We start from the raw sequence: 25,404 nt of genomic DNA, 5'->3' as shown, positions 1-25,404 counted from the left end.
TGTGTGTGTGTGTGTGTGTGTGTGTGTGTGTGTGTGTGTGTGTGTGTGTGTGTGTGTCTGTGTTCTAGGATCTGGTCTATTTTAGAGAGGCTTCCATGGGCTTCTTAGCAGAATGTACTTTTTCTTTTCTTTTCTTTGTGAGATTTGGGTGGACTATTCTGTAGATATGTCAGGTCCTTTTGATCTATGGTATAATTTAATCTTTATGGTTCTTTCTTTATTTTTGTCCAGATTACCTGTCTATTGGAGAAAGTAGAGTCACTTACTCTTAATATATTTTGTGTTAATCTGTGCCTTTAAATCCAGGAGTTTCCTTTATAAGAAATAGAGTACCACAAAATTTGATGTGTATATGCTTAAGATTGTAGTGTCCTTTTGAGTAATCATTCTCTTAATTAGAATGAAATGTTTTTTTTTTTAATCCAGTTTGATTAGTTTTGGTTTGAAGTCTAATTTTTTGAACATTGGGATAGCGGACAGCATGTTTGCTTTAAGTTTTTACTTGTTTGAAGTCCTCTTTTTTCTGTTTTTTTCACTTTAAGATTGTGCATTTTTAAAGCTGAGATTCTTGTGGACAACAAGAATGTAGGTTTTGTTTCTTCATCCATTAAGTTAGCCTATGTCTTTTTTTTTTTTTTTTTTGACTGCTAAGGACATAAATATTTAAAATTATTATTGAAAATGTTTGTTGATTACATTTTATTATTTTTTCTATTTGCTGCATGTGTTTCTATCTGTATTTTGTGTTTCAGCAATTGTATTACCTTGTTTTCTCTCTACAGTTGCATGTCCATACTTATTCCTCTCTTCAATCTGAAATGTCCTTCAGCAGGGCTTGGTTACATGTACATATTTCTTTTAGCTTGTTTGTACCATGCACAGTTTTTCCTTCTCTGTCATATGTGGAGGATGGTTTTGCTGGGTACACTAAACTAAGTTGGCACCTGTGTTCTTTTAGAACTATTAGAACATTGCTTCATGCTCTTAAATCTTTTAAATTCCCAGTGACACAACAGCTGCTGTTCTGATGTTGGTTTGTGTGTGTTGTGTGTGTTTTGTTGCAGCTTTCAATGCCCTTTCTTTTTCTTTATATTTATTGTTTTAACTGTAATATGACATGAGGGGCATTCTTTTCTGGTTTGGTGTTCCTGTACTTCTTGTATCTGTATGGGTACCTTGCCTTATAATGGGAAAGTTTTCTATGAGTCTGCTAATGATGTGATTTAAGCCATTGACCTGGGATCTTTCTTCTTCATCAGTGCCTATAATTTGAAGATTGGTCTTTTTATGATATCCCATAGTTCCTAAACTTTCTTTTCCTGTGTTTATTTCTAATTTTTATAATCATTGATTTTGTCTATTTTATTTTTGAGTCTTGCTATTTTATCTTCTGCTCAAGTTATTCTCCTGGCAAGCCTCCTCCACATCTGAGTTTTAAAATTGCAATATTGAGGTTTTCATTTTTATCTTAATTTCAGCTTGAGTTTTATTCAATATTATCTGTACTGAATTTGATTTTTACAATCCTACATTGTCATCTTATTCAACCTTATGATCTTTGGTTTTCGGAGCATTGCTCAGGCATTTATTTTCTTTAAGTTCATCATTTAAGCATATTGGGCTATTTGTGTCTTCTTTAAAGCTCTTGAATTCCTTGATGAAATTGTGTTTTATTTTTTCTTCTAATTTTTTTTTGTTCTATTGATCTAAGTTATTCTCATTGGAGAACATTTGTATTGAGTGGTGGACTTTGTGGGAAGTATACTGTCTTGGCCTTCCATATTGTATTTTTTTTTAAATGTGGCCTGGGCATGTGGACTTCTTTTGTTGGTGTTGTGTCTCCTATGAGTTTCTAGACTGGCTTGGCATAGAACAGCATATCCAGTCACTATGAGCAAGGCTTCAGCTTGGGAAGCTGAGGGCAAATGTGGTTCCAGGGAATTATAAGGCTTGGACCTCACATAGATGTGTAACCAGAGATATGTCTGGACAATCAGAGGGTGCATGTGAGCTAGAGTTCAGCAAACTTACTAAACTACACCTCAGCATATGGTGTGCACTCAAGTGTAGGCCTGGATATTTGATGTAATAGGAGTAGGTGAGGGACAGGAGGGTTGATCAAGCATGACAGGTTTACTAGTTATAGGGTAAGAGCCAAATCTAGAGCTTGAAGTAAAGTGCAGCAAGACTGATCAGACAGAATTGTACAGACAGTGTGCAACTATTGCTATGTATGGATGTTGGAGGCAGGGTGCAGTTAAACAATGGCTCAGGAATTTTACTTGATTGGAGCTAGGTATAGGATGTGGGATTCAGTCATGAACTGGAAGTTAGATGTCATATGGACAACTGGACAGAAGAGGAATGAGAACACAGCTAGGTCTACCTCATATAGTTGCTACAATGTCCTTGTAGGAAGCAGAGCTGGGGTGCTGTGAGTCTCAAAGGATGGGAGAAGTATAAGAGTATTATCTGTCATAGATACTGGTGTAATATCCTTACAGGGGAACTATAATGGAGGAAGAATGGAGAACATAGGTTAGTCTACCTGGGTCTTGGCTACTCAGTTGCTATAGGGTCTTTGGTGGGCAGGGGTAGCAGGCAGGGGTCTGCCAACGGAAATGAGACATGTTGAGAGGAGGGGGTGCTAAAGCAAGCAGTAGCAGGACCAGGGAGACCAGAATGAAGAAGAGGGGGAAGAATGCCTTTCCTATGTAACATTTTTGACATTTATTAACTTTTAATAGCCTCATGTTCATTTTCCCAACACATTGTCAGATAATTTAGTACATACTGATAAAATATTTTCTGTTCTATATGAGTGACATGGGGCTGGTGAGATGGCTCAGCACATAAATCACCTGTGCTGCAAGCTTGACAGTGTAAGGTCTGTTTTAATAGCATAAACCTAACCATCTAAGTGTGAACCTTGCAACTCACTTAAAAGTAGAGAATGAACTTCTTCATGCTTCCATGTACACTGACTACTACTACATTAAAAATACAAGGGGTCCATAATTTTATATTTGTGTCACAGATTCTACTCTTTTTACAAAATATTTAAGGCATTTCACAGAGTATGCTCTGATCATATTCTCCCCACATACAAATACTCCTGGATACGACCCTAACTCTATTTACCAAACTTCATGTCCATTCTCTCTTTCTCAAACAACAGAAACAACAACAACTCCAAAACTAAAACTACAATTAAAACAAAACAAAATGGGCAGAGGTGTGAAGTAAGATTTTTATTGGCCATTGAAGAAAACTGATTTTCTCTCTCCCAACAAGTATCAACTGCAAATAGTTTCTTGACTAGGAGGTGGGAATTTGTGCCCACCCCTTCTCCTTTATGCTGGAGTGTTTGTCTGGCTTTATCTTGTGTAGATCTTACAGAGAGATCTAACTCCCAATAGCATTATCACTCAGCCTGCATCAGAGAAGCTTCCTCTTGCTGCAGATAGCAATTAGCACAGAGACCCACAAGGGGACAGAGTGCAGAGAATGAGAGATTTTGGAGAACTCAGCACTAAACTGGGTGTCCTTATCAAATCTTTTCCTTTTAGGCTCAGGGATCTATGCAGAAGTAAAGGCAGAAAGGGTCTAAGAGGCAGAGACAATGCACACCTGATTCAAGGAAAGAGTTTTCCATGCAGAGCAGGGCCGATGCACTTAGGAGTTCACAGAGACTTTGCCCTTTATTAGGAAAGCTCTGGAAAAAATGGAAAGATTCTTTTTGAGTCCCTTAAATATCCTGTCAGGCAATAAGGGATGACAACATTTCTGTGGATAGGGGCGCATGGGCCTCATCTAGCTATGGATCCAATGTGGGCTCCACACACTGTGATCACTTATAAAGTTCTGGGTAAGATGTGCAGGCTTCATCCAGCTATGACTACATAAGGTCAGCATGCACACTCTCATCACCATTAAGAGCTAAGGCTTTGTCCTTGCACTCAACTCTTAAGATGAGATGAAAGAGAAACCTTTAACCTCGTTAGCCTCTCCATGAACAGTGTTTGTTGGTACCTCTTTAAATAGTTTCTAAGTGTCTTAGTTGTTGGCCTGGTAAAAGCCTGATTTATTGTTTCCTGCTCAGCTTGACTCTCTGCCTCATCCTTCCCTATGGTGGAGATCCAAGCATAATGAGGACCAAGTGTAATTCCTGAATCCAGTCATCACTAAATCTCTAGAGACCTTAGTACAATGATGCTTTATAGGAAAAGGCACAAACAAATGATAACAACAACAAAAATAAAGTTAAAAATATTTTTTTAGAAGCCCCAGAAACTTAAAGTTTTGTGACCATAAAATCCTGACAGATAGGTAGTAATAGACTAGGCTAATAGCATTCCTACAGAGATCTGCAATTATGGGAGTATTTGTTATGCGTATTTTTATTATAAGTGGAATTGCTGCCAAACAAATGTTGGTTACTTATCATGTCCTACCATAAGTAATTTATAGCTATTTTACTTTTCCTAAAACATGGACAACTTGGAATGCATAGAGGATAAACAGTTAACTCTGGAACTCAGACCTGGATGATGTTAGGATTAAAATCAGTCTTGTCTCAGTAAATGTTAGTGATCAGTGATTGCTGTTATCTTCCAGATATGGCTTTGAGATGAACCCTGCTCTAGAATGCTAACTTGAATTTGAATCCTATTAAAGCTCCCATGTTTTAATCTTCAAAATGCAAGCAAATGAATCAGTTTAGGATTGTTGCTGCAGAGACATGACATTCCACAGCTCCAGGGTCCATAATCAGCCATGTGGAAAGAAGACAGGAAAGGCAAGGTCCAGACAATTCCTTCAGAAGAGAGTGGCTCTATTTTCCTTTGAAACCTTAAAGATGTACAGTAGTTTCATTGGCAATAGCTTAAGGGTGGAGCTACATGCTAGAGTTTAGGTTTGTGATCCATACCATGGTCCATCTGAGCTCTCCACACTGTAGTTTCTTCAACTGTGAGAACTATAATACTCTTCATGATGTTATGAGGACTAGAAATCATAGAGGCAGAGTATTTTGTCTGGTGCCAGGTACACAAATGAGGATGTAGCTCTGAGATGCTGGTCTCCAGCTGTCTTATCAAGCCTCTGAGAGCTCAGCAGCATGTCACTCACTGAGCTGTGCGGTTAGGACCCAAGCAGGGGACAAGTGGTGGCTAACGCATGGCTTTTGGATCTAGACTAGAATTTTTGTTGTTGTTGTAGAATAAGTGTTCAAACGCTTACTCTTTCTTTCTTAGTTTCTTTACTTCCTTCCATTTCCTTCTGTTCTTCTGTCTCTCCATCCTTGCTTAGCATATAAAAATCCTGGGTTTGTTTGCCCACTATCTGTCTGTCTATCTATCTATCTATCTATCTATCTATCTATCATCTATCTATCTATTCCACAAGAGTTTATCTTCTCTTATATATTAACCATTCTTATAAATGGAATACATGCCTTCTCTATTTCATCTCTGTATTTTATCATTGAAATTGTCACTTAAAGTTTCAGAGTATCTCAAACAGTTATTCCTTTTTCTCCATTAATAACTCATGTATTCATTTTACATCCTGATTACAGCTACTACTCCTCCCACTCATCTCCTCACATAGCACCTTCCTGCTCTCCCTTTCCTTCTCTCTCTCCTTCTCCCTCCCATGACCTCTGCTAAGGGCAAGACCACCCCATACCAACTTACCCTGACACATCAAGTCACTGCAGGACTAGGTATATCCTCTTCCACCGTGGCCAGACAAGGCAGCCCCATTTGAGGAGCAGGACCCACATGCAGGAAACAGAGTCATGGACAGCCCCTGTCCCTGTTGTTGGGGGACCCATATGAAACCAAGCTGCACATCTGGTACATGTATAGGGGGAGGCATAGGCATTGGTTAGTGGTTCAGTCTCTGGGAACCTGCAAGTGTCCAGAATAGTTTTGAGGATATGGCAGCCAATCAGGAATGTGTTGCTTTTCTGTGAGAGCATGTTATAGGCCTTGGGAAGAAGATAGTTAAGGAAATTTGATTTAATTTTACTAATGTATTGGAAAGAGATTTAAGATAAGCTACATCCACTCCAATAGTGACTTGCATTACAGGTTTAGAAACCTGGAAGCAGTCACGAGGCAAAGAGTTTCAGGGAAACTTAGCCTCTTGGAACCTTGGCATTCCCATAGCCCATATACTCAAACCCTGTCTCTGAGTTAGTCTGATGTATGGATCCGTGTGCTCTCTTTCAGTATTTTTTTATTATAAGTGCCTTTAAGGATTGATTTTGACATATAGCTAAGCCTCCACCAGTGTTCTAATGTTTTAGAAAGTCCTTGAGTCAACCCTGAGCTTGGAATTCAGTAAGAATGTTACCTATTCAGTAACATTTAAATTTACCTCTGGTAGAGACAGTAAAAGTAATCAGGCATTGCAATTTTCTTGAATAGAGATAGAAAGCTCAGGGCTAGTCTACATAGTAATTACTTAGGACAATAGCTGAGTCACACCCAAACATAGGAATACACAATGGCCTAGGAAATAGGTGGGTTGTAGTATTATTCATGAAAGGATTAGTAGAACAGAATTCCCCTGGTGCAGGTTTTTTTACTAGGCCCAGAGGAATAGCATAATCAGGTATTTACTAAAGGACCCCTGGTGGTGGATTTAACAATAGACTAGCATTGTATCAGAGCATTCACCTGGCTTCTGTGTTTAGCTGATCTTAACTAGGGTTGTTCCTATTCTCAGTTGTAAACAAGCCCTGGCTCCCACCATCTTTTTATGTATACATTTTCTTTGTTTTGTGCTAAGAACCAGTGTACCTTGACGGATGTATTCACCTAGCCTTCTTGTTTTTCTTCTGTATTAAAAGCCTGGTGTTTGCGTGGAGAAATACATTCAGATACAGCAGACTCCCTTGTGTCTGTGTCCATTTGTCATTTTTCTTGCTGACCCTTGCTCACCTGCAACCAGAACCCCGTTCCCTACAGATTGGAGACCCAATAGAGCTTCATTGGCAGCAAAGATAGTATGTTTTTCTTCTTTTAAAATAACATTTATTAATGTATATTAATTATATGTAGTGATAGGTTTTATTAAGAAATCTTACTCTTGTATATTTTGTACTTTGATCATATTTACCTCTATACCCTCTCCTTTCTTCTGGTTCCCACTACACACATTCCTTTTTTTATAGTTCCCTTTTACTTTGTGTGTGTATGTATGTGTGTGTGCGCGATCAAAAAAGGCAATATTTGTCTTTTTCAATTTAGCTTATATTGCTTAGTATGATGGTCTTCAGTAGCATCCATTTGCATGCAAATACTATGATTTCATCTTTATAATAGAATAAAAGTTATACATATGAATTTTATGAAAAAATATAAATATATATGAGTTTTATATGAGATATTTTTCATTTATCATATTTTCTTTGTTCATTCATGTGTTTATAGTCTCCTGACTGGATTAAGAGAGTAGTGGAGGCAATATGAGTCTTTAGGCTTTATTTTACTTTTAATTATGCATACATATATGTAATCTATCTATCTATCTGTCTGTCTGTCTATCTATCTATCTATCTATCTATCCATATCTATATCTATATCTATATCATCTATATCTATCTATATCATCTATCTACCTATCTACCTATATATATTTGTGTGTATGTGTGTGTGTGTGTGTGTGTGTATACATGTGTGCACATGTGATTTTATATACATGAGTTCAGACATCTGTAAAGACTGGAACAGGCTGTGGGATCTCCTGGACCTGGAATTACAGGAGGCTATGAATTATTCATCATGGGTCCTCTGCAAGAGCAATAAACATCTTAACCCAAGAGCTATCTCTTCAGGCCTGAGGCAATAGGTTTTAAATCAAATGTTGCCACAGTCCAATGTGAAGCCACAAAGACCAGGGCTGTGATATAATGGTAATGTACAAATAAAAGTTATCATGGGAGGGGTTCTTCCTCAGAACAATTATACACACTGTAACAAATGAGCAAAAGGAAGAAGTACCAGGTTTAAATGGATGCAGTTTAGCAAGGGGATGGCAAGTGGAAATTCTTACTAAGATGGCAGTGCTTCTGTGTTGAGCAATCCTGTAAGAACTAGAAATGGAAATGGGTATGAGAAAGATTAAGTCTCAAAATGAAAGTCTATTGTTTCTCTAAGAGATATCAAACTCATGAAAATGAACTTGTTGCCCAGCTTAGTGTGTCCATGTTAAATTACCCGAAAGATTTTTGTACCTTAATTCATTATTTCAGACCTTTTGGTGCATGGTTGACTGGTTATGTCACATTTAGTCTAACAGCAAGGCAATATACTATGGTTGTGATGTACAGAAAGGTGTTCAGTTCATGGAAGCTAGGAACCAGAAAGAGGCAGGACTGGGCTGGGGTACTAATATTCTCCCTCCCAGTAGATATACCCTTTTAATGCTTCACTGCTCCCAATAAATCCTACAGGCTACAACCAAAGTTTCAACACCTAGGCCTTTGGAGACCATTTCTCTAAGCAATAAATCTGAGTAGGTGACAGAAAGAAACACTTGGATCAGCAAAATAATACAAGAAAAAGAACTAACCAAAGATTAGTAAAGACAGAACAATGAGTATCATGGGTCTTGCAGATAGAGAAGTTAACATCATGAAGCACTTTGTGAGAACTCTGAAAAGAATATGGTTTGATTTGTGATGGCTATAGACAGTTGGAGACTGTAAGAAAAGTTATTAGTAACTACATCAGGTTTTATGGCTACTCCAAGGTAGTGTTAGACTGGAAAAGATAACCTTTTTATAACATAAATGGTGCTGTCTGTTTCAGAATACTACTTCCTGGATTTGACACAATTCAAAAATTAAATATTTTAGACAAACTAATTCTCAAATAAATTTGCAGTGTTTATGAGGTACCACATGAGCTTGTTGGTTGGACTTTCACTCCCCTCTGTCTTTTTTTTTTTTTTTTTTTTTCTGATCAAGGCCCAACCTTATTGTAACGCAGCAGACTTATAAAGGCAAAAACCATAAGCCCAACCCCTAGACATGACTGATGACATAAGTCACCTCATGCCGGCAGCCAATAGCATAGGTTTGCATTTCTCAGCACAGGTCTCTCTTATCAGGCCCAAAGCAGAACTCCCAACTCAGTCGGGAAAATTCCATCAATTCTGTGATAGCAAAAATAGCTGATGTGGCAACTCCTGCTATGCAGGGCAGGGCAGAACCTCCTTAGTTCCCCCTTCTTTGTTTAAACACACACACACATACACAACAACAACAACAACAACAACAACAACAACAACAACCAGGTTTTACAGCAAGCCAGATTGGGGCACAGGTTATACCTGTTTTCCTTATCCCATCTATGGAGAGGGCAGCATTAGGGTGACTGTGCCTGCCTTAGGATGGTCCACCCTTGTGGGCTCTTACCCATCATTGACTATCCAGTCATTAAGGGCTGAACCCTTCCACACATTATTGAGTCTCATGCTTCAACTGAACAAGGCATACATTCAGCTGCACTTGGTCTGTATTCAGAAATTGATCTCTGAGGGCCATCATGATATTAATGACCTTCTGATGAAACACTTGTTGTCTACACTATATGTTCCACAGGCACTGGAACAGGAGAAGGAAACCTAAAACCAACCCAACCCCTAATTAGGACAGAAGTAACAATCCAAATTTTACCTACAAAGGAGGAATCCAGGTATATAACATTGATATGTATGGAGGAAAGATTAGCAATGTCCTGGGTTAACCTCATAGACAAATTCAGAAAGTCGTTATTCCATTGTCCTTTGACTAAAGTAGCCAATCTCGGCCATGCTAAAGAACTATTTTTAACTGAAAATGGGATAAGGCAGAATAAGTGATAGCATGGGTCACAATCAAATTATTTCATCATTCCAAGGGTCTCAACCTTTTCTGTCAAAAGATCAATAGCAAAATTGGAGGAAGAGGCAGAAGGGCCCACAGAACTTCAGTCACCATCATTGGAGGTTGCCTCAGATCTCTAAAAAGCACTTATAATTCGGTTCACTTTCCCCAAATGTCTTCTTTCCAGGGATACTATGTCAGAGAATACATAGGCTAGAGCTAGGAGGAAGCACTCTGCTAGCTTGCGTGTCTGCTCTGACCATAGCAGGACTACTAGAGTCACATTCTATGGTTGCTTTTCTCTAAACACTCACAGTGAAGAAAACTGAGGAAGCATATTTTTAATCACCGTTAGTTAACTTTGAAAGATGCCACAGAAGTGAAGAACATGTGTCACCTTCTTGAGATTGTAAAACATCCTGTTTGTCCGCACCCAGGTTTGCAGAAGAAGTGACTGCCAAGTGGCTTTGTCTCTTTGAAGGAAGTGGGATCCCATACGGCCCAATCAACAGTCTGAAGGAAGTGTTTTCAGAAGCCCAGGTTGGTGCTTTTGAATTTTCTAGCTGCTTTAAAAAAAAATCCTTATTGTCTTACATAAAGGAACAATAACCGTTGATCTTAGGCCTATGTCACATGGTGCAGTATTTTACTATTGGATTAAAATTGTTTGTGTGTCTAACATATAATCACAATTTAGAACCAACTAGCTGTCTACAGTCATACTTACAAGTCTGTAAAATCAAGCATGCTTAAGATACATAAAATGTTCAGAGCAATGTGCTTTTTTTTTTTTTCCTGAAAAAGAGACATATAGCCAGGGGCCAGAACTTAGAGATCACCACTGATAGAAATAAATATGATGTTTCACAGTTGCTATCCTCTCTGATCATATTAAAGCATATTAAGTCATACTTGGTTCTATAAAGTTCAGGCCTTTATGTTTTTGATTAATTATGTTATTTACACAGAGTAAAATAACTTGGATAGAATGTGTGCTGAGCAAGAAGGGGCACCTGAAAATTTTCTTCTAAAATAGTCTTCAAATTTAGATGCTCTCTGGACTATTTTTATTTCATTACTTTGCTTAATATAACAAATAGAAACAACTTACTGTATCTCAGAGTCATGTAAATCTTCAAAATATAAGGGAACTTTATTTTTTTCCTGTAAAGGTTTTATTAAGACTCAGATATCTTAACAGCGTCTAACACTTGCAAAATTATGTGGTATCATTTCTTGAGTTATTTATCTATGTATAGTAGAAGTTTTAAAATTTAAATGAAATCTTGTGAATAACACATACTTTTCTAAAGGAGAAAAATGTTGCAAAATGAATCTCCTTAATACCAGTGCCTTTATTTAGTATAAATGTTCACTTAAAAGCAAATGCGAATGCATTTAGTTTAGAAACCACAGTTATTACTAGAGTAAAGAAAATAAATTTAGGAATTTTTATGTTTTCTTTCCTTTTGTATTAATTAATTTTTTTTTCCTTTGGGGTCTGAGTTATCTCACTCAGGATGATATTTGCTAGTTCCATCCATTTACCTGCAAAACTCAAGATATCCTCATTCTTAATAGCTGAGTAGTATTCCATTGTGTAAATGAACCACATTTCCTGTATCCGTTCTTTTTTTGTGGGACATCTGGGTTGTTTCCAGCTTCTGACTATCACAAATGAGGCCACTATGAACATAGTGGAACACGTGGTCCTGTGTCATGGTGGGGCATCTTTTGGGTAGTGTTGTAGCTGGGTCTTTAGGTAGATCTATTTCCAATTTTCTGAGACTACTCCAGATTTATTTCCAGAGTAGTTGTACCAGTTTGCAATCCCACTAATCAATGGAGTAGTGTTCCTCTTTCTCTACATCCTCTCCAACATATGTTGTCACCTAAACATTTGATCTTAGCTACTCATTTGTGTAAGGTGGAATCTCAGGGTCATTTTGATTTGCATTACTCTGATCACTAAGGACTTTGAACATTTCTTTAGGTGCTCCTCAGCCATTCGAGATTCCTCTGTTGTGAATTCTCAGTTTAGTTATATACCCCATTTTTTTGATTGGATTGTTAGGGTTTTTTTTTGTGTGTGTGTGTGTGTGACTAACTTCTTGAGTTCTTTATATATTTTGGATATTAGCCCTCTCTTGGATGTGGGGTTAGTGAAGATATTTTCCCAATCTGTAGGTTGCCAATTTGTATTATTGTAATTTTTTGTTGTTTTTTGTTTTGTTTTGTTTTGTTTTGTTTTTGCCTTACAGAAGCTTTCTAGTTTCATGAGACCCCATTTATCAATTCTTGATCTTAGAGCATGAGCCACTGGAGTTCTGTTGAGGAAATTTCCCCCCCGTGCCAATGAGTTCATGGCTCTTTCCCACTTTCTCTTCTATTAGATTCAGTGTATCTGGTTTTATGTTGAGGTCCTTATCTACTTGAGCTTTGTACAGTTCAAGTATGGGTCTATTTTCATTCTTTTACATACAGACAGTCAGTTACACCAGCACCATTTGTTGAAGATACTATCTTTTTTTCATTGTATATTTTTGGCATCATTGTCAAAGATCAAGTGACCATGTGTGCTTTTATTTATGGGTCCTGAATTTTATTCCACTAATCAACATGTCTGTCTCTGTACCAATACCATGGAGTTTTTTTGTTTGTTTGTTTGTTTTGTTTTGTTTTGTTTTTATCACTATTGCTCTGTAGTAAAGTTTGAGGTCAGGGATGCTGCCCCCCCCCCCCAGCCATTCTTTTATTCTCAAGAATTGTTTTAGCTGTTCTGGGTTTTTTGCCTTTCCAGATAAATTTGAAAATTGCTATTTCCATGTCTTTGAAGAATTATGTTAGGATTTTGATGAGGATTACATTGAATCTACAGATTGTCTATGGTAGGATGGCCATTTTTACTATGTTACTTCTGCCAATCCATGAGCATGGGCGATCTCTCCTTTTCTGAGATCTTCAATTTCTTTCTTGAGAGTTTTGAAGTTATTGTCATACAGGTCTTTAATTGTTTGGTTAGAGTTACCCCAAGGTATTTAAATTATTTGTAGCTATTATGACAGGAGTTGTTTCCTTTATTTCTTTCTCAGCCTGTTTATCATTTGTATAAGGGAAGGCTACTGATTTATTTGAATTAATTTTATACCCAGCTACTTTGCTGAAGTTGTTTATCAGCTGGAGAAATTCTCTGGTAGAATTTTGGGGATCACTTATGTATAGTATCATATCATCAGAAAATAGTGATACCTTTATTTCTTCTTTACCAATTTGTATTCCCATGATCTTTTTTTGTTGTCTTATTGTTCTAGTTAACACCTTGAGTACTATATTGAATAGATATAGGGAGGGTGGGTAGCCTTGTCTTGTCCCCAATTTCAGTGGATTGCTTCAAGTATGTCTCCATTTAATTTGATATCGGCTGTTGGTTTGCAATAAATTGCTTTTATTATGTTCAGGAATGGGCCTTGAATTCCTGATCCCTCTAATACTTTTAACATGAAGGGGTATTGTATTTCACCAAATGCTTTTTCCTGCTCTAAGGAGATGATCATGTGATTGTTTTTCTTTGAGTTTGTTTATATAGTGGATTATGTTAAGATTTTTGTATATTAAACCAACCTTGCATCACTAGGATGAAGCCTACTTGATCATGGTGAATGATGGTTTTGATATGTTCTTGAATTCAGTTTGCTAGAATTTTATTGAGTATTTTTGCATCAATATTCATAAGCGAGTCTTGTCTGAAGTTCTCCTTTTTGGTTGGGTCCTTGTATGGTTTAGGTATCAGAGTAATTGTGACTTCATAGAATGAGTTAAGTAGTGTTCCTTCTCTTTCTATTTTATGGAATAGTTTGAGGAAAATTGGTATCTGGAAGGTCTGGTAGAATCCTGCACTAAACCCATCTAGCCCTGGGCTTTTTTTGGTTGAGAGGTTTTTAATGACTTCTTTGATTTCCTTGTGCGATATCAGCCCATTAAGATAGTTTATCTGCTTTTGATTTAACTTTGGTATGTGGCATCTGTCTAGAAAACCATCCATTTTGTCTAGATTTTCCAGTTTAGTTGAGTATAGGCTTTTATATTAGGATCTGATGATTTTTTTTAATTTCCTCAGTTTCTGTTCTTATCTCTCCCTTTTCATTTCTGATTTTATTAATTTGGATACTGACTCTCCACCCTTTAGTTAGTTTGGCTAGGAGTTTATTTATCTAGTTGTTTCTCTCAAAGAACCAGCTTTTGGTTTTGCTGATTCTTTGTATTATTGTCATTATTTCTATTTGGTTGGTTTTGGCCCCGAGTTTGACTATTTCCTGCCTTCTGCTCCTCTTGGGTGAGTTTGTGTCTTTTTGTTCTAGAGCTCTCAGGAGTGCTGTTAATTTGTTAGTGTAAGTTCTCTCCAGTTTCTTTACTAGGGCACTTAGAGCTATGAACTTTCCTCTTAGCACTGCTTTCATTGTGTCCCATAAGTTTGACTATGATGTGTCAACATTTTCATTAAATTCCAGGGAGTCTTTAATTTCTGTATTTATTTCTCCCCTGACCAAGTTATCATTGAGTAAAGGGTTGTTCAGTTTCCACATGTATGTGGGTTTTCTGTAGTTTTTGCTCTTTTTGATGATCAGCCTTAGGCCATGGCGATCTGATTGGATGCATGGTATTATTTCAGTCTGTTTGTATTGGTTGAGGTTTGTTTTGTGACCAACTATATGGTTGATTTTGGAGAAGGTACCATGAGGTACTGAGAAGGTATATTCTTTTGTTTTAGGGTAAAATGTTCTGTAGATATATGTTAAATCCATTTGGTTGATAACCTTTCTTAGTTTCACTGTCTCTTTTTAGTTTTTGTTTCAATGACCTATCTATTGGTAAGAGTGGGGTATTGAAATCTCCCACTATTATTGTTTGTGGTTCAATGTGTGCTTTGAGATTTAGTAAAGTTTCTTTTGTGAATGTGGGTGCTCTTGCTTTTGGCACATAGATGTTCAGAATTGAGACTTTCTCTTGATTTTCCCCTTGATGAATATGAAGTGGTTTTCTTCATCATGCTTGATAACTTTTGGATGAAAGTCTATTTTTTGGATATTAGGATGGCAACTCCTGCTTGTTTTCTGGGACCATTTGCTTTGAAGACTTTTTTCTATTCATTTACTCTGAGATAGTGGCTGTCTTTGTTGTTGAGGCGTGTTTCTTGTATGCAGCAAAATGCTGGCTCTTGTTTGTATATCCAGTCTGTTAGCTTATGTCTTTGTGTAGGTGAGTTGAGTCCATTAATATTGAGAGATATTAAAGAGAGATGACTGTTGGTTCCTGATATGTTTGTTTTTGTAGGTGACTTTATGTGCTTGTGGCTCTCTGCTTTTCGCTTTGTTGTGATGCTTAATATATTGTCCTTTCTTTGGTGCAGATACCTTCCTTGTATTGGAGTTTTCCTTCCAGCATCCTGTTTAGGGCTGAGTTGGTAGATAGGTACTGTTTGAATTTGGTTTTGTCTTGGAATATTTTGGTTTCACCATCTATGTTGATTGAGAGTTTTTCTGGGTATAGTAGCCTAGTCTGGCATTTGTGTTCTCTGAGAGTCTGCATGACATCTGACCAGGCTCTTCTGGCTTTCATAGTCTCTGTCGAGAAGTCTGGTGTGATTCTGATAGGTCTACCTTTGTATGTTACTTGGCCTTTTTCCCTTGCAGCTTTTAACATTCTTTCTCTGCTCTGTGCATTTAGTGTTTTGATAATTATGTGACAAGAAGATTTTCTTTTCTGGTCCCATTTATTTGGTGTTCTATAGGCTTCTTTTTCCTTTATGGCCATCTCTTTAGGTTAGGGAAGTCTTCTTCTATGATTTTGTTAAAGACATTTTCAAGTCTGGGAATCTTTGTTCTCCTCTATTCCAATTATTCTTAGATTTGGTCTTTTCGTTGTGTCCTGAATTTCTTTACATGCTTTGGTTTAGGAGTTTTTATGTTTTCAACTTTCTTTAACAGTTGTTTCAATCTCTTCTACCGTATCTTCTACATCTGAGATTCTCCCTTCTATCTCTTGTATTCTGTTGGTAATACTTATATCTCTAATTCCTTACCTTTCTTCTAGGTTTTCCATTACCAGATTTGTCTCCGTTTGTGTTTTCTTTATTGTTTCTACTTCTACTTTTAGGTCTTGGATTGCTTTATTCAGTTCCTTCACCTGCTTACCTGTGTTTTCCTCTATTTCTTTCCGTGAGTTACTACCTTTGTGAAATAGGATTCAGGACAGATTCCTGATTTTCAGGTGTGTTCGTGTATTCAGGGCTTGCTATGGTGGGAGAATTGGGTTTTGATGATTCCCAGGTATTTTGGCTTCTGTTGCTTATGGTCTTGCACTTGCCTTTCACCATCTGGATATTCCTGGTGTTTCTTGATCTGGGTAACAGTCTGGAGTCTGCCTTTTTTTTTCCCTGGGGTGCTTTAGGTATTATGGTAGGTCCATGGCCATGGCTGTATCAGACTTCCTGTGGGGCCTGCCAACAGAGGCCTCTTTACAGGGGCAGAGAAGCTGCTTGATCTCTTGCCCTGACTGCAGTAGATCTCCTGGAAGGCCTTCAGACTGTTGGGTCTTCAGCAGTCAAGCTGGCCTGAGTGCAGCTGATCCTCACCTGCTCTGAGTTCAGAGGGTCCTCAACTGCTCTGAGTGCAGTGGGTCCTCTAGGATGGATAGTGATATGGTGTCTTTACGGGAACAGTCCAACTAGGAGTCTGCCCCAGCAGCAAGGACCAGGCAGAAGGGGTGGAAGGGACAGAAGGAGAGTGGTATTCAGGAGGGAGGGGGCTTTGGTTCGTGATGGGTCCTGAGTCTACCAGGCTTCCAGGGACAGCTCTGGGACTCTGAGGGGCGGGGGAGGTGGTTTCTTACCAACTGCTCTGAGAATCGGGGGTCCTCTAGGATGGATTGGATATGGAGTCTTCATGGGAGCAGACCAACTAGGAGTCTGCCCCTGCAGCAGGGGCAGGTCGGAAGGTTTTCATATCAAAACAATAAGGTATTTTAATAATAAAATAATGGGGAGTATGGGTTTGATATTAAGTGGGTATGGTGTGTCTAGTGTGAGTAATCAGTAAGGGATCCCAAAATTCAGGGATTCATGCCTTCTGACTCTTGGAGAGAGGTGGCCTTGTGCACACCTGCCTGTGAACCACGATGCTGGTTTTCTCACTTTATGTCTTCAACTATCACTTTATAGTGTTGTTGTGAGAGGTGTACAACTTCCAGTTTAAATGAACTTGGGGTATATTTTCCTAGAGTGTTTATTCATCAACATTTTTGTTGTTCAGTGAATATCTTACCAGAAACAAAGTTGCCAAAGCAGATGAAAATTTCTGCAACATTAATTTTATAATATTTTCTAGTTTTAGGTTTTAATTTTATTTTTTAACATTCTACCAACTATCACACAGTTATTCAAGTGATGATCTTATGAGTGAATATAAATTCATTCATATTTTCATAACTAATTGAACCTTGAAATCTCATTTAATCATGACAAGTGAAAATTCGTTACTTTTATGAATGACGTATAATAGTTTGTCATTGCAAAGTAATTGTTGTGGAATGCAATTTTTTTGTTTTTAGTCTATGGCATTTATTAGTTAGTATGCTATTTATCAATGGGGAAGATTATTATTTGTCACATATCAACTTCTCATATTGCCTTCAAAGACTTTACAAACGGCCCTCTTACCCACCAAAAGTAGAGTCTAATTGAAGTTCTATCATCATAAATATTTAATTATACTCTGATTGCAATTGATAATTGAACTTTAAAGGAAAAAAACATTGTCTTCTTTATTCACAATCAAATCTTTCTTTGAAATTTAACTATGAAATATATATGTGCAACTTCTCTAGACTTTTGTAAACACTAGGAAGCAATATGCTCTAAACATTGCAGAAATAATCAAAGATGACTGTTAAATTTTCAAATGTTCTAGTTTGTTTGATCCAAGAGATGAACTGCCTTCTTCCCCTTCTACTTGAAGTATTTGTCCTCTCCAAATTTTGAATTTGGAAAATCTTATATAATGTGGGGAAAAAATCAGAGATAAAAAATGTATGAGATACTTTAAAATACCCACTAATGTGACATGTAAAATTATCTAGTCAGCCACCCTGTTGGCTCATTCCTAGCGCCCTGGAGGTAGAATGTCATGAGTTCAAAGCCTCCTTGGACTACATACAAATTTCAGTACTGCTGGTGTATCTCAAAAGCTAAAGAAATAAAAATATAAATTACCATTTAAAAGAGTTTTTCACTTATTCAGTTGTCTTATTGTATTTAACAGATATCAAATGCTAGGGATTTAGTATAAATTTATTTCTTTGTATTTCTGAAAAACAAATTAAAATTGAATGAAATAGCAGGTTATGTTATAATATTTGTAGATTCATGAATCATCAAATGAAAATTTAGTTTACTGTGGGGAGTACAGGTTTCCTAAAGTTTAAAGTGGTTCCTCTATGCCTCTGAAAATGAACTGACCAACCTCATTTTTAGGATTAGTAGAACTGATTTTGATGACTTCAGGAACTGAGTATAAAAGAGTGGGCAAGTGTCAGATCTGCTACATTTTTTAACATTCTAAAGTAAATGTTTTTCTTAATGTCAAATATTAAAATAGAGTTTTATCTCGTTGTTGGCAGCGTTAGATGAGATGCTAGCAGAGATGAGGATAGGGTAGGTTAGACAGTAACTCAATGCAAACACAGCTTTCATTATAATGGTACCTGTGGTGGTTTGAATGAGAATGGCCCCTATAGGTTCATTTGCTTGAAAGCTTGTTCCCTGTTGGTGGAACTGTTGGGGAAGGACTATGATTGTGGCCTTATTGGAGCAGGTCTGTTGCTGAGAGTGGGCTTTGGAATTTGAACACACGCATTCAATTATCAGCTGGGTCTCTCTGCCTCATGCTTATAGATCAAGATGTAAGCTCTTAGCTACTGCTCTGAGCTATGCCTGCCTCCTTGATGCCATGCTCCCCATTCTCTGAAACTGTAATCCACAAATAAACCCTCTATTCTACAACTTGTGTTGGTCATGTTGCCTTACCACAGCACCTGTAAAGTATTTGAGATGGTGCCCTTTAGATTTTATTGTTACAGATACATCTGATTTACCTATGCTTATGAACAGAGTCACATCCATTCTAGCCATGAAGATAATTCACTAAAGCATGCTCTCCTACCTTTTTATAAAAATGTGTTCACAAACTCTTTGGCAAAACTGTTCAGCCCTGCCTCATCAGATTGGCAGTCCTCTATGGATTTTAATTTTCCATAGAAAGTATTTTTTGAAGTATGATTTCTGTTTGAAGTATCCTCCTATTTTTTTCCTCTTATGAATTACAGAGTTTCTTGGCCCTAGGTACAAGAAACTGGCCACTTTCTTTCAGATGTGGGAATGGTCACTGATTCTGTGGCCCTATGCCCCATGTGTCCTGTGCCAGCACAGCTGCTTGCTCAATTAGAAATCATGTTGGGCGATGCACAAGGCCTGGAACAAGGCACAGGAAGGAAGTCCCTGATGAGGTGAAAAAGGGTATGTCCAACTATGGAGGTGGGAAAGGGAGACTGGAAATTCAAAGAATAAAAGAGAGTTTTGTGTGCCACTTACCTTCCACCTGTGGATGGAAATCCTTGGTAGAAAATGAAATTTTACTTTATGGTTTAAAGAAAACTATTTCTAACCCAATGATTTCATTATTCTCTTTTTAAAAAGAAAACTTGACTTTTCATCTCAACTGAAAGCAACATATATGATTTTTACTGGCAAGATAGAAGATTGTCTACCTTTTAATCCTCTGCTTAAATGATCTGATCTTTGAATGATTCAAGTGGCCCCTGTGAATAGCTGCTGTTAATCACAAATACCGCAGAGGATTTGCCTGAATGTACCAATTGTTCTAAGATGTTTTGATACAAAACTCTTGAAGTGATAGTTTTATTGTTTTCCTCCCCCAATGACAAATTATCCGAGGGAAGCTCAGTGCTTTATAAAGTGTAGTATAGATTATCTACATGTAGATTTTAATAGCTTCTTTCCCAAGTGCTTTCTTAAAATATCTTTTTTATTAATCAGACCAAGATTGTGCAGTACATTAAAGGAATTCTTAAGACGCTTCAACAGCTTACTAGATGACCTCAGAATGGTCCTATGAATATGCTCTTGGGAACATGTGCATGAGACACACTGTGGTTTGAGGGTTTCCAACTCAAACAAACTTAAAAGAAAATGAGCTTTTAATAGAAACTATTCAAATTCCTTCAACACAAGGTATGGATCCCACCACAGAGAGCATTTAAAAGTACTGTTATCTACACTGAGCATCAAGGAGCAGTCCAGGCTGCACCAGGACTTCCCAGAAGACTGTATCTGGTCATTCTTGAATATCATCTTCTTATTCTCAACTGTGAATGATTAGAGTACCCATGTTTCATGCTTTTCTTTGTCCTTGATGTTATCACCTGATGGAGGGGAAGAAGGGTAAAGGGTGTCACAAATGGGTATGATTTACCATAATTTTCCATTTGTACCACACAAGTTGAATATGTCAGGTGTAAGACATCACCAGGAAGCATCACTTCTGAGAAATATTGTGAGGGAAACATCAGAATTATTGAAATATCACAGCTGGCCCTGATTTTAACTGGAGCCAAACACCTGCAGCTCTAACAGGAACCAAAACAAAACCCCACCCTATGGCGACACGCCATTTCTTAACAGCCGTCTCTAACTTTGCATCCCATCAAAATTAGTTTTAACATTTCCTACAGGAATCTTATTCTTGTCCCAAAAGGCTATTACAACTCCTTTTGTAACTATTTCATATGGGACAAATGTATCATGGAAACAAAGTGAAGTATTGAAATACTTGATGGCTGAAAACTGTTGTTTTCATCCCATTATTTGTGAAAGCCTGTGAAGCTAGTGGTTTTATTAATTTCGGGGCTAGCTTATATTCTCTAAGTGATTTTGTTTTAGCACAATTTGGCAACCTTTCTGAGCATCTGAGAAAAAAGGCCTTTGATATTCATATAGTAAGCATCAGAAGAACTGCAAAGTCCATGACTATCTTTTGCAGACCGACCGAAAGATGGATGGACAAACAGACACACACATGCACGCATGTGCGCGTACACACACACACACACACACACACACACACACACTCACTCACTTAAAACTGATGCACACATTATCTTTGAATGATGTAATTAATGGAGTTGCTGGAGCTTCTGGGAGTTATACAAAGCTCATATCATTGTCTAATACTGTAGGGAAATGCATGGCCTCTATCTAGAAACTGTAATTTTTATAACAAAACTGTTGATGAAGTTCTGAGTAAAACGGTTTGTTTGGAAATAGTTCCTAACAGACAAGGATAATATGAAAAATACAATTTTCAAATATTATTCATTTTATGATTTATAAGTATTTTATATTTTATTGTATTTATGGTATTTAGGCACAATATATCCAACTTCTGAAGAAATGATGCATTTCAAATTTAGGCAAATAACAAAAATTAGAATTTGTTTTCTTTTAATGTATTGAGTGTAAGACAATAACATCCAATTGTATTTTTTTGAATAGAAATTTGGAAAAAAACCTTAGTAAAATGTTAGAATAATATTATTTTCATAGCAAAGAAGTTTGGATACATTCTATCAAGACATTAACTTGTTTGGCCCATCATACTGATCTGTGCATAGATAGCCCACTGGAGTGCCTTGGATGTCATGTGACTGATCCCTTAAACAAGTCTAAAAAACATGCTTTAGACCCACAGGAAATCACAGAGACTCATCATTCATCTAGGCAAATAGGAATGGGTGGCTTGCTGTAGTAAGGAACAGTGGAGGACATCAAATAAAGAGGATACAATGTCAATCAGATTTTGAAGATCTTTATCTTCCCATCCAGAGACAGTCTGGTTTTTGGTGCATGCATGCTGAAAACAAGGAAAGATTAATTAGTATTTTCTGTGGATATTTTGAGACCCAGAATGAAGAGCATACTAATAAGTATAAATACCACTGAAATATTTTCAATGAGCTATTTAAGTATTCATAGTCTTTGGATCCAATTGTGCATTTTATCCTTGCAGGAATGACAAGCCATTCTCACTTTAGGTGTCTAGGAGCCACAAGAGGCTGGCTGTAATTTAGGTGACGTCCATCTATATGTTTGAAGAATTATCTAGGAATTATTCCCAGTTTTGCATGGTTTGTAGATTGTAATTATTTTAGTTTTCATTAGTAAATCCCAACTTAATTAAAAGTTTAAGTCTTAAGCATTTCCTTATGTGAAAGTTCTATTTAATAACAATGTATCTGTATTTCCTCACTTCTTTTTGAGTTTTTATTTTCAAGTGAACTTCAACTCTTTTATAGTTCAAAAGGAAAGGCTTTTGTTTAAATGACTTCTGTTGCAACATGAGTAGATAATAAATGATCAACTCAGTCTTCTGATACACTGTTAGATTTGGGGCCTTCCTTCCTGCTGGATGCTTTGAGGGAGAGGAAAAGTAAACTGGAAAACTGGTTTAGGAAGCTGTAACAGTTGCTTAAAAGCCACAAGAGAGTTTGCAAAGAATGTAAAGACATGGTCATTCATAGCGGAGGAGATGATATTCCTAGATTAGTTATAGCTCTACTATAATTGCAATGAAAGCCTCAGTGGGTGTTTTTCAACTTGCTTATGAAGTTCTTTTTCTGGGCTACCTGGACAAATATATAGACAAGAATAGCAAACATTTGCCTGTGAAATAGTTCATTAGGTAAAAGGTACTTGTTATCAAATCTGATGACAAAATTAAATCCCCGTGACCCATAAGATGGATCGAAAGAATTGACTCCCTTGAGTTTTTCGCTGATGTTTTCACATGTGCCAGGGCTTGCATTTGCACATGTATACATTTATAACAAACAAGCAAATGTAATAACATTAAGAGGAATAACAAATATTATATAGGTCTAAAAGTTGTATGTAAAATATACAAGCCACTAGAAGGATACGTGTTAGTATATTGTGCTGGATAATGTTATGCCAGCTTGACACAAGCCAAAGCCCTCTGAGAGGAGGGAGCCTCAAGACAATGCCTCATTAAGATTTGCCTATAGAGCAGTCTGTAGGTCATTTTCTTAATTAGTGATTTATGGGGGAGGGCCCATTCCATTCCGGGTGATGCCATCCTTTGGCTGTCTGTCCTGGGTTCTCTAAGAAGTTAGGCTGAACAAATCGCTATGAGTAAGTCAGTAAGCACTACCCCTCCATGGCCCTGAATCAGCCCGCATCTCCAGGTTCCTGCCCATTTTGAGTTCTTCTGCTGAATTCTTCAGTGTGGACTACAATTTACAAATGTAATACAAATAAACCATTTCCTCCCAAATATTTGCTTTTAGCATGGTATTTCAATGTAGCAATACTGACCTTAATGAAGGCATGTATGTCTATATGTACATATGTCCATATGTATATGTGCATATATGTCTATATGTATATTTGTATATATGTATATTTGTATATATGTATATTTGTATAGTGATACCACAATAACTAAGACAGCATGGCCCTAGTAGGCAATGGAGGAATAAATGATGGAATATGAAGGGAAGAAAAATAAAAAATGTATTTCACAGATTTGTTAGGCTATAGAAATAAAATAGCAAGGAGACAAAGAGAGATTGATTTTACTCAAAGAAATGAGCAGTATATTTATTGGTCACAGTTTTTGCCTAGTAAGGAATAAAAGCCTTAGGATTTGCTTTAAATTGAAATAAACTTTTTACTTTTTCTTTTCTTCTATTTTGAAATTAAAATATAATTATGTAATTGTCTCCTTCCCTTTCCTCCCTTCACCCTCTACTATGTTTCCCTTTGCTGTTTCTCAGATTCATAGCCTCTTTTAAAAAGTACTGTAATAATATATGATACTAAAATATATATTATTAAATATATAAATTTAAAAAAATCAGTCTATCTGAAGCCTATATGAGTATGATTTCAGGGCTGGCCACCTGGTGTTGGTAAACCAATAGCTGTTCCCTTCCCCAGAGAGACTTACGTGCAGTCTCTGCATTCCTAATTGCCTCAAGTCTTTTGTCTAGACTTAAGGTTTCATGAAATTGCCCCTTCCTGTATCCTTCCACATTAGTACACAGATTGTTGTCATCTCTGTCCAGGTCTTATTTAGGCAGACATGTTGTTGAGACATCATGAGTGTTTTGAATATCTTGGATTTTTCTAATCAATAACTCGAAAGGGAGCTTCTCATCCGCTGAAGGAGATGTGATGTTTGTCTTGCTGAGTCTGAGTCAATATGATCTTTCATAGTTCTATCTGTTTACCTTCCTAGTTCATGTTTTTACTTTTTTTGACAGCTGGACCTTATTCCATGATGTATAGGCACCACAGTTTCATTAACCATCCATCAGTTGAAGGACAGTTAGAATAATTGTAAAATTATTTTAAGCTGACACTATTAATAAGAAACAGATTTTGAGAAAAGGAAAGGCTACACAAAGTGATTAAAAAGTGGCACAAAAATAATTTGACAAACTCAATAAACAGAAGTAAGGACATGCACTGTACTAGTGGGAATGATAGGAGGGGAGGTAACAGAACAGGAGAATGCTCTTGCAACAAAGATCTTGGAAAGGTGTTGGTCAGAAGCAGCAAGACCTTAGAGATGACAGAAATTAGTAAAACCTCAAAAAATAGACAAAAGACTAAAGACATGGTTAGATAATCCAGAAAATCCACATAAGTGAGAAACATACAAATATAATTTGGAATGAAGTGTTCAGAATGAAGAACAGTGAGTGATTCATGATCAAATTCCAGGTTTACTTTTTTCTTTCCAAAACTGAAAAAAAATGTGTATATTTCACACCTGTGTATGTTTATATGCTTACATATGGATACAGATCACACTTAAACCTAGGAATAGATAGGACAAGTGAGAACCGTTTTCTGGTACACACTTTATGGAAACAGTTTTAAGAATACATATCAAGTACTTTAAACGGTCTGTGGTCTGCACTCTGACTCTTCCTGGACTGCTACAAAATTAATCTCAAAGGGATCAAAATCCATCCTGTAAAATGCATTTCAGGTATACTAGCTGTAAGGTAAATTTAATATAAATGTATAGCTATAGATACATTGATTAAATAATATGATATAGTGCTGTACATGATACAGTGCCTTTAAGATATATTTTTAAAGAATAACATGAAAAATATTTTATTCATAAAGATTAAAAAGCAGGATACAAATTGCTCATATATTTTTCTCAACCATGTAAAACATTCTTTTTTTCAATTTTTTAATTAGATCTTTTCTTCATTTACATTTCAAATGCTATCCCAAAAGTCCCCTATACCTTCCCCCCACCCTGATCCCCCTACCCACTACCCCCACTTCTGGGCCCTGGTGTTCCCCTGTACTGGGGCATATAAAGTTTGCAAGACCAAGGGGCCTCTCTTCCCAA

At 37.0% G+C, this 25,404-nt stretch overlaps 1 protein-coding gene across 2 annotated transcripts in view; it reads left to right on the top strand.

Moving 5' to 3' along the window:
• The window catches only part of Sugct (succinyl-CoA:glutarate-CoA transferase), a 728,955-nt gene that overhangs the window by 363,246 nt on the left and 340,305 nt on the right, over positions 1–25,404 (top strand). For both annotated transcript variants that reach the window (XM_021215549.1, XM_029547521.1), the window contains one exon: positions 10,318–10,420. In XM_021215549.1, the coding sequence (XP_021071208.1) occupies positions 10,318–10,420 (103 nt within the window). The remainder of the gene's footprint in view (positions 1–10,317; positions 10,421–25,404) is intronic.

Source organism: Mus pahari, chromosome 16, assembly GCF_900095145.1.
Source record: "Mus pahari chromosome 16, PAHARI_EIJ_v1.1, whole genome shotgun sequence".
Lineage (NCBI taxonomy): Eukaryota > Metazoa > Chordata > Mammalia > Rodentia > Muridae > Mus > Mus pahari.
This window is presented reverse-complemented; position numbering and strand designations above follow the sequence as displayed.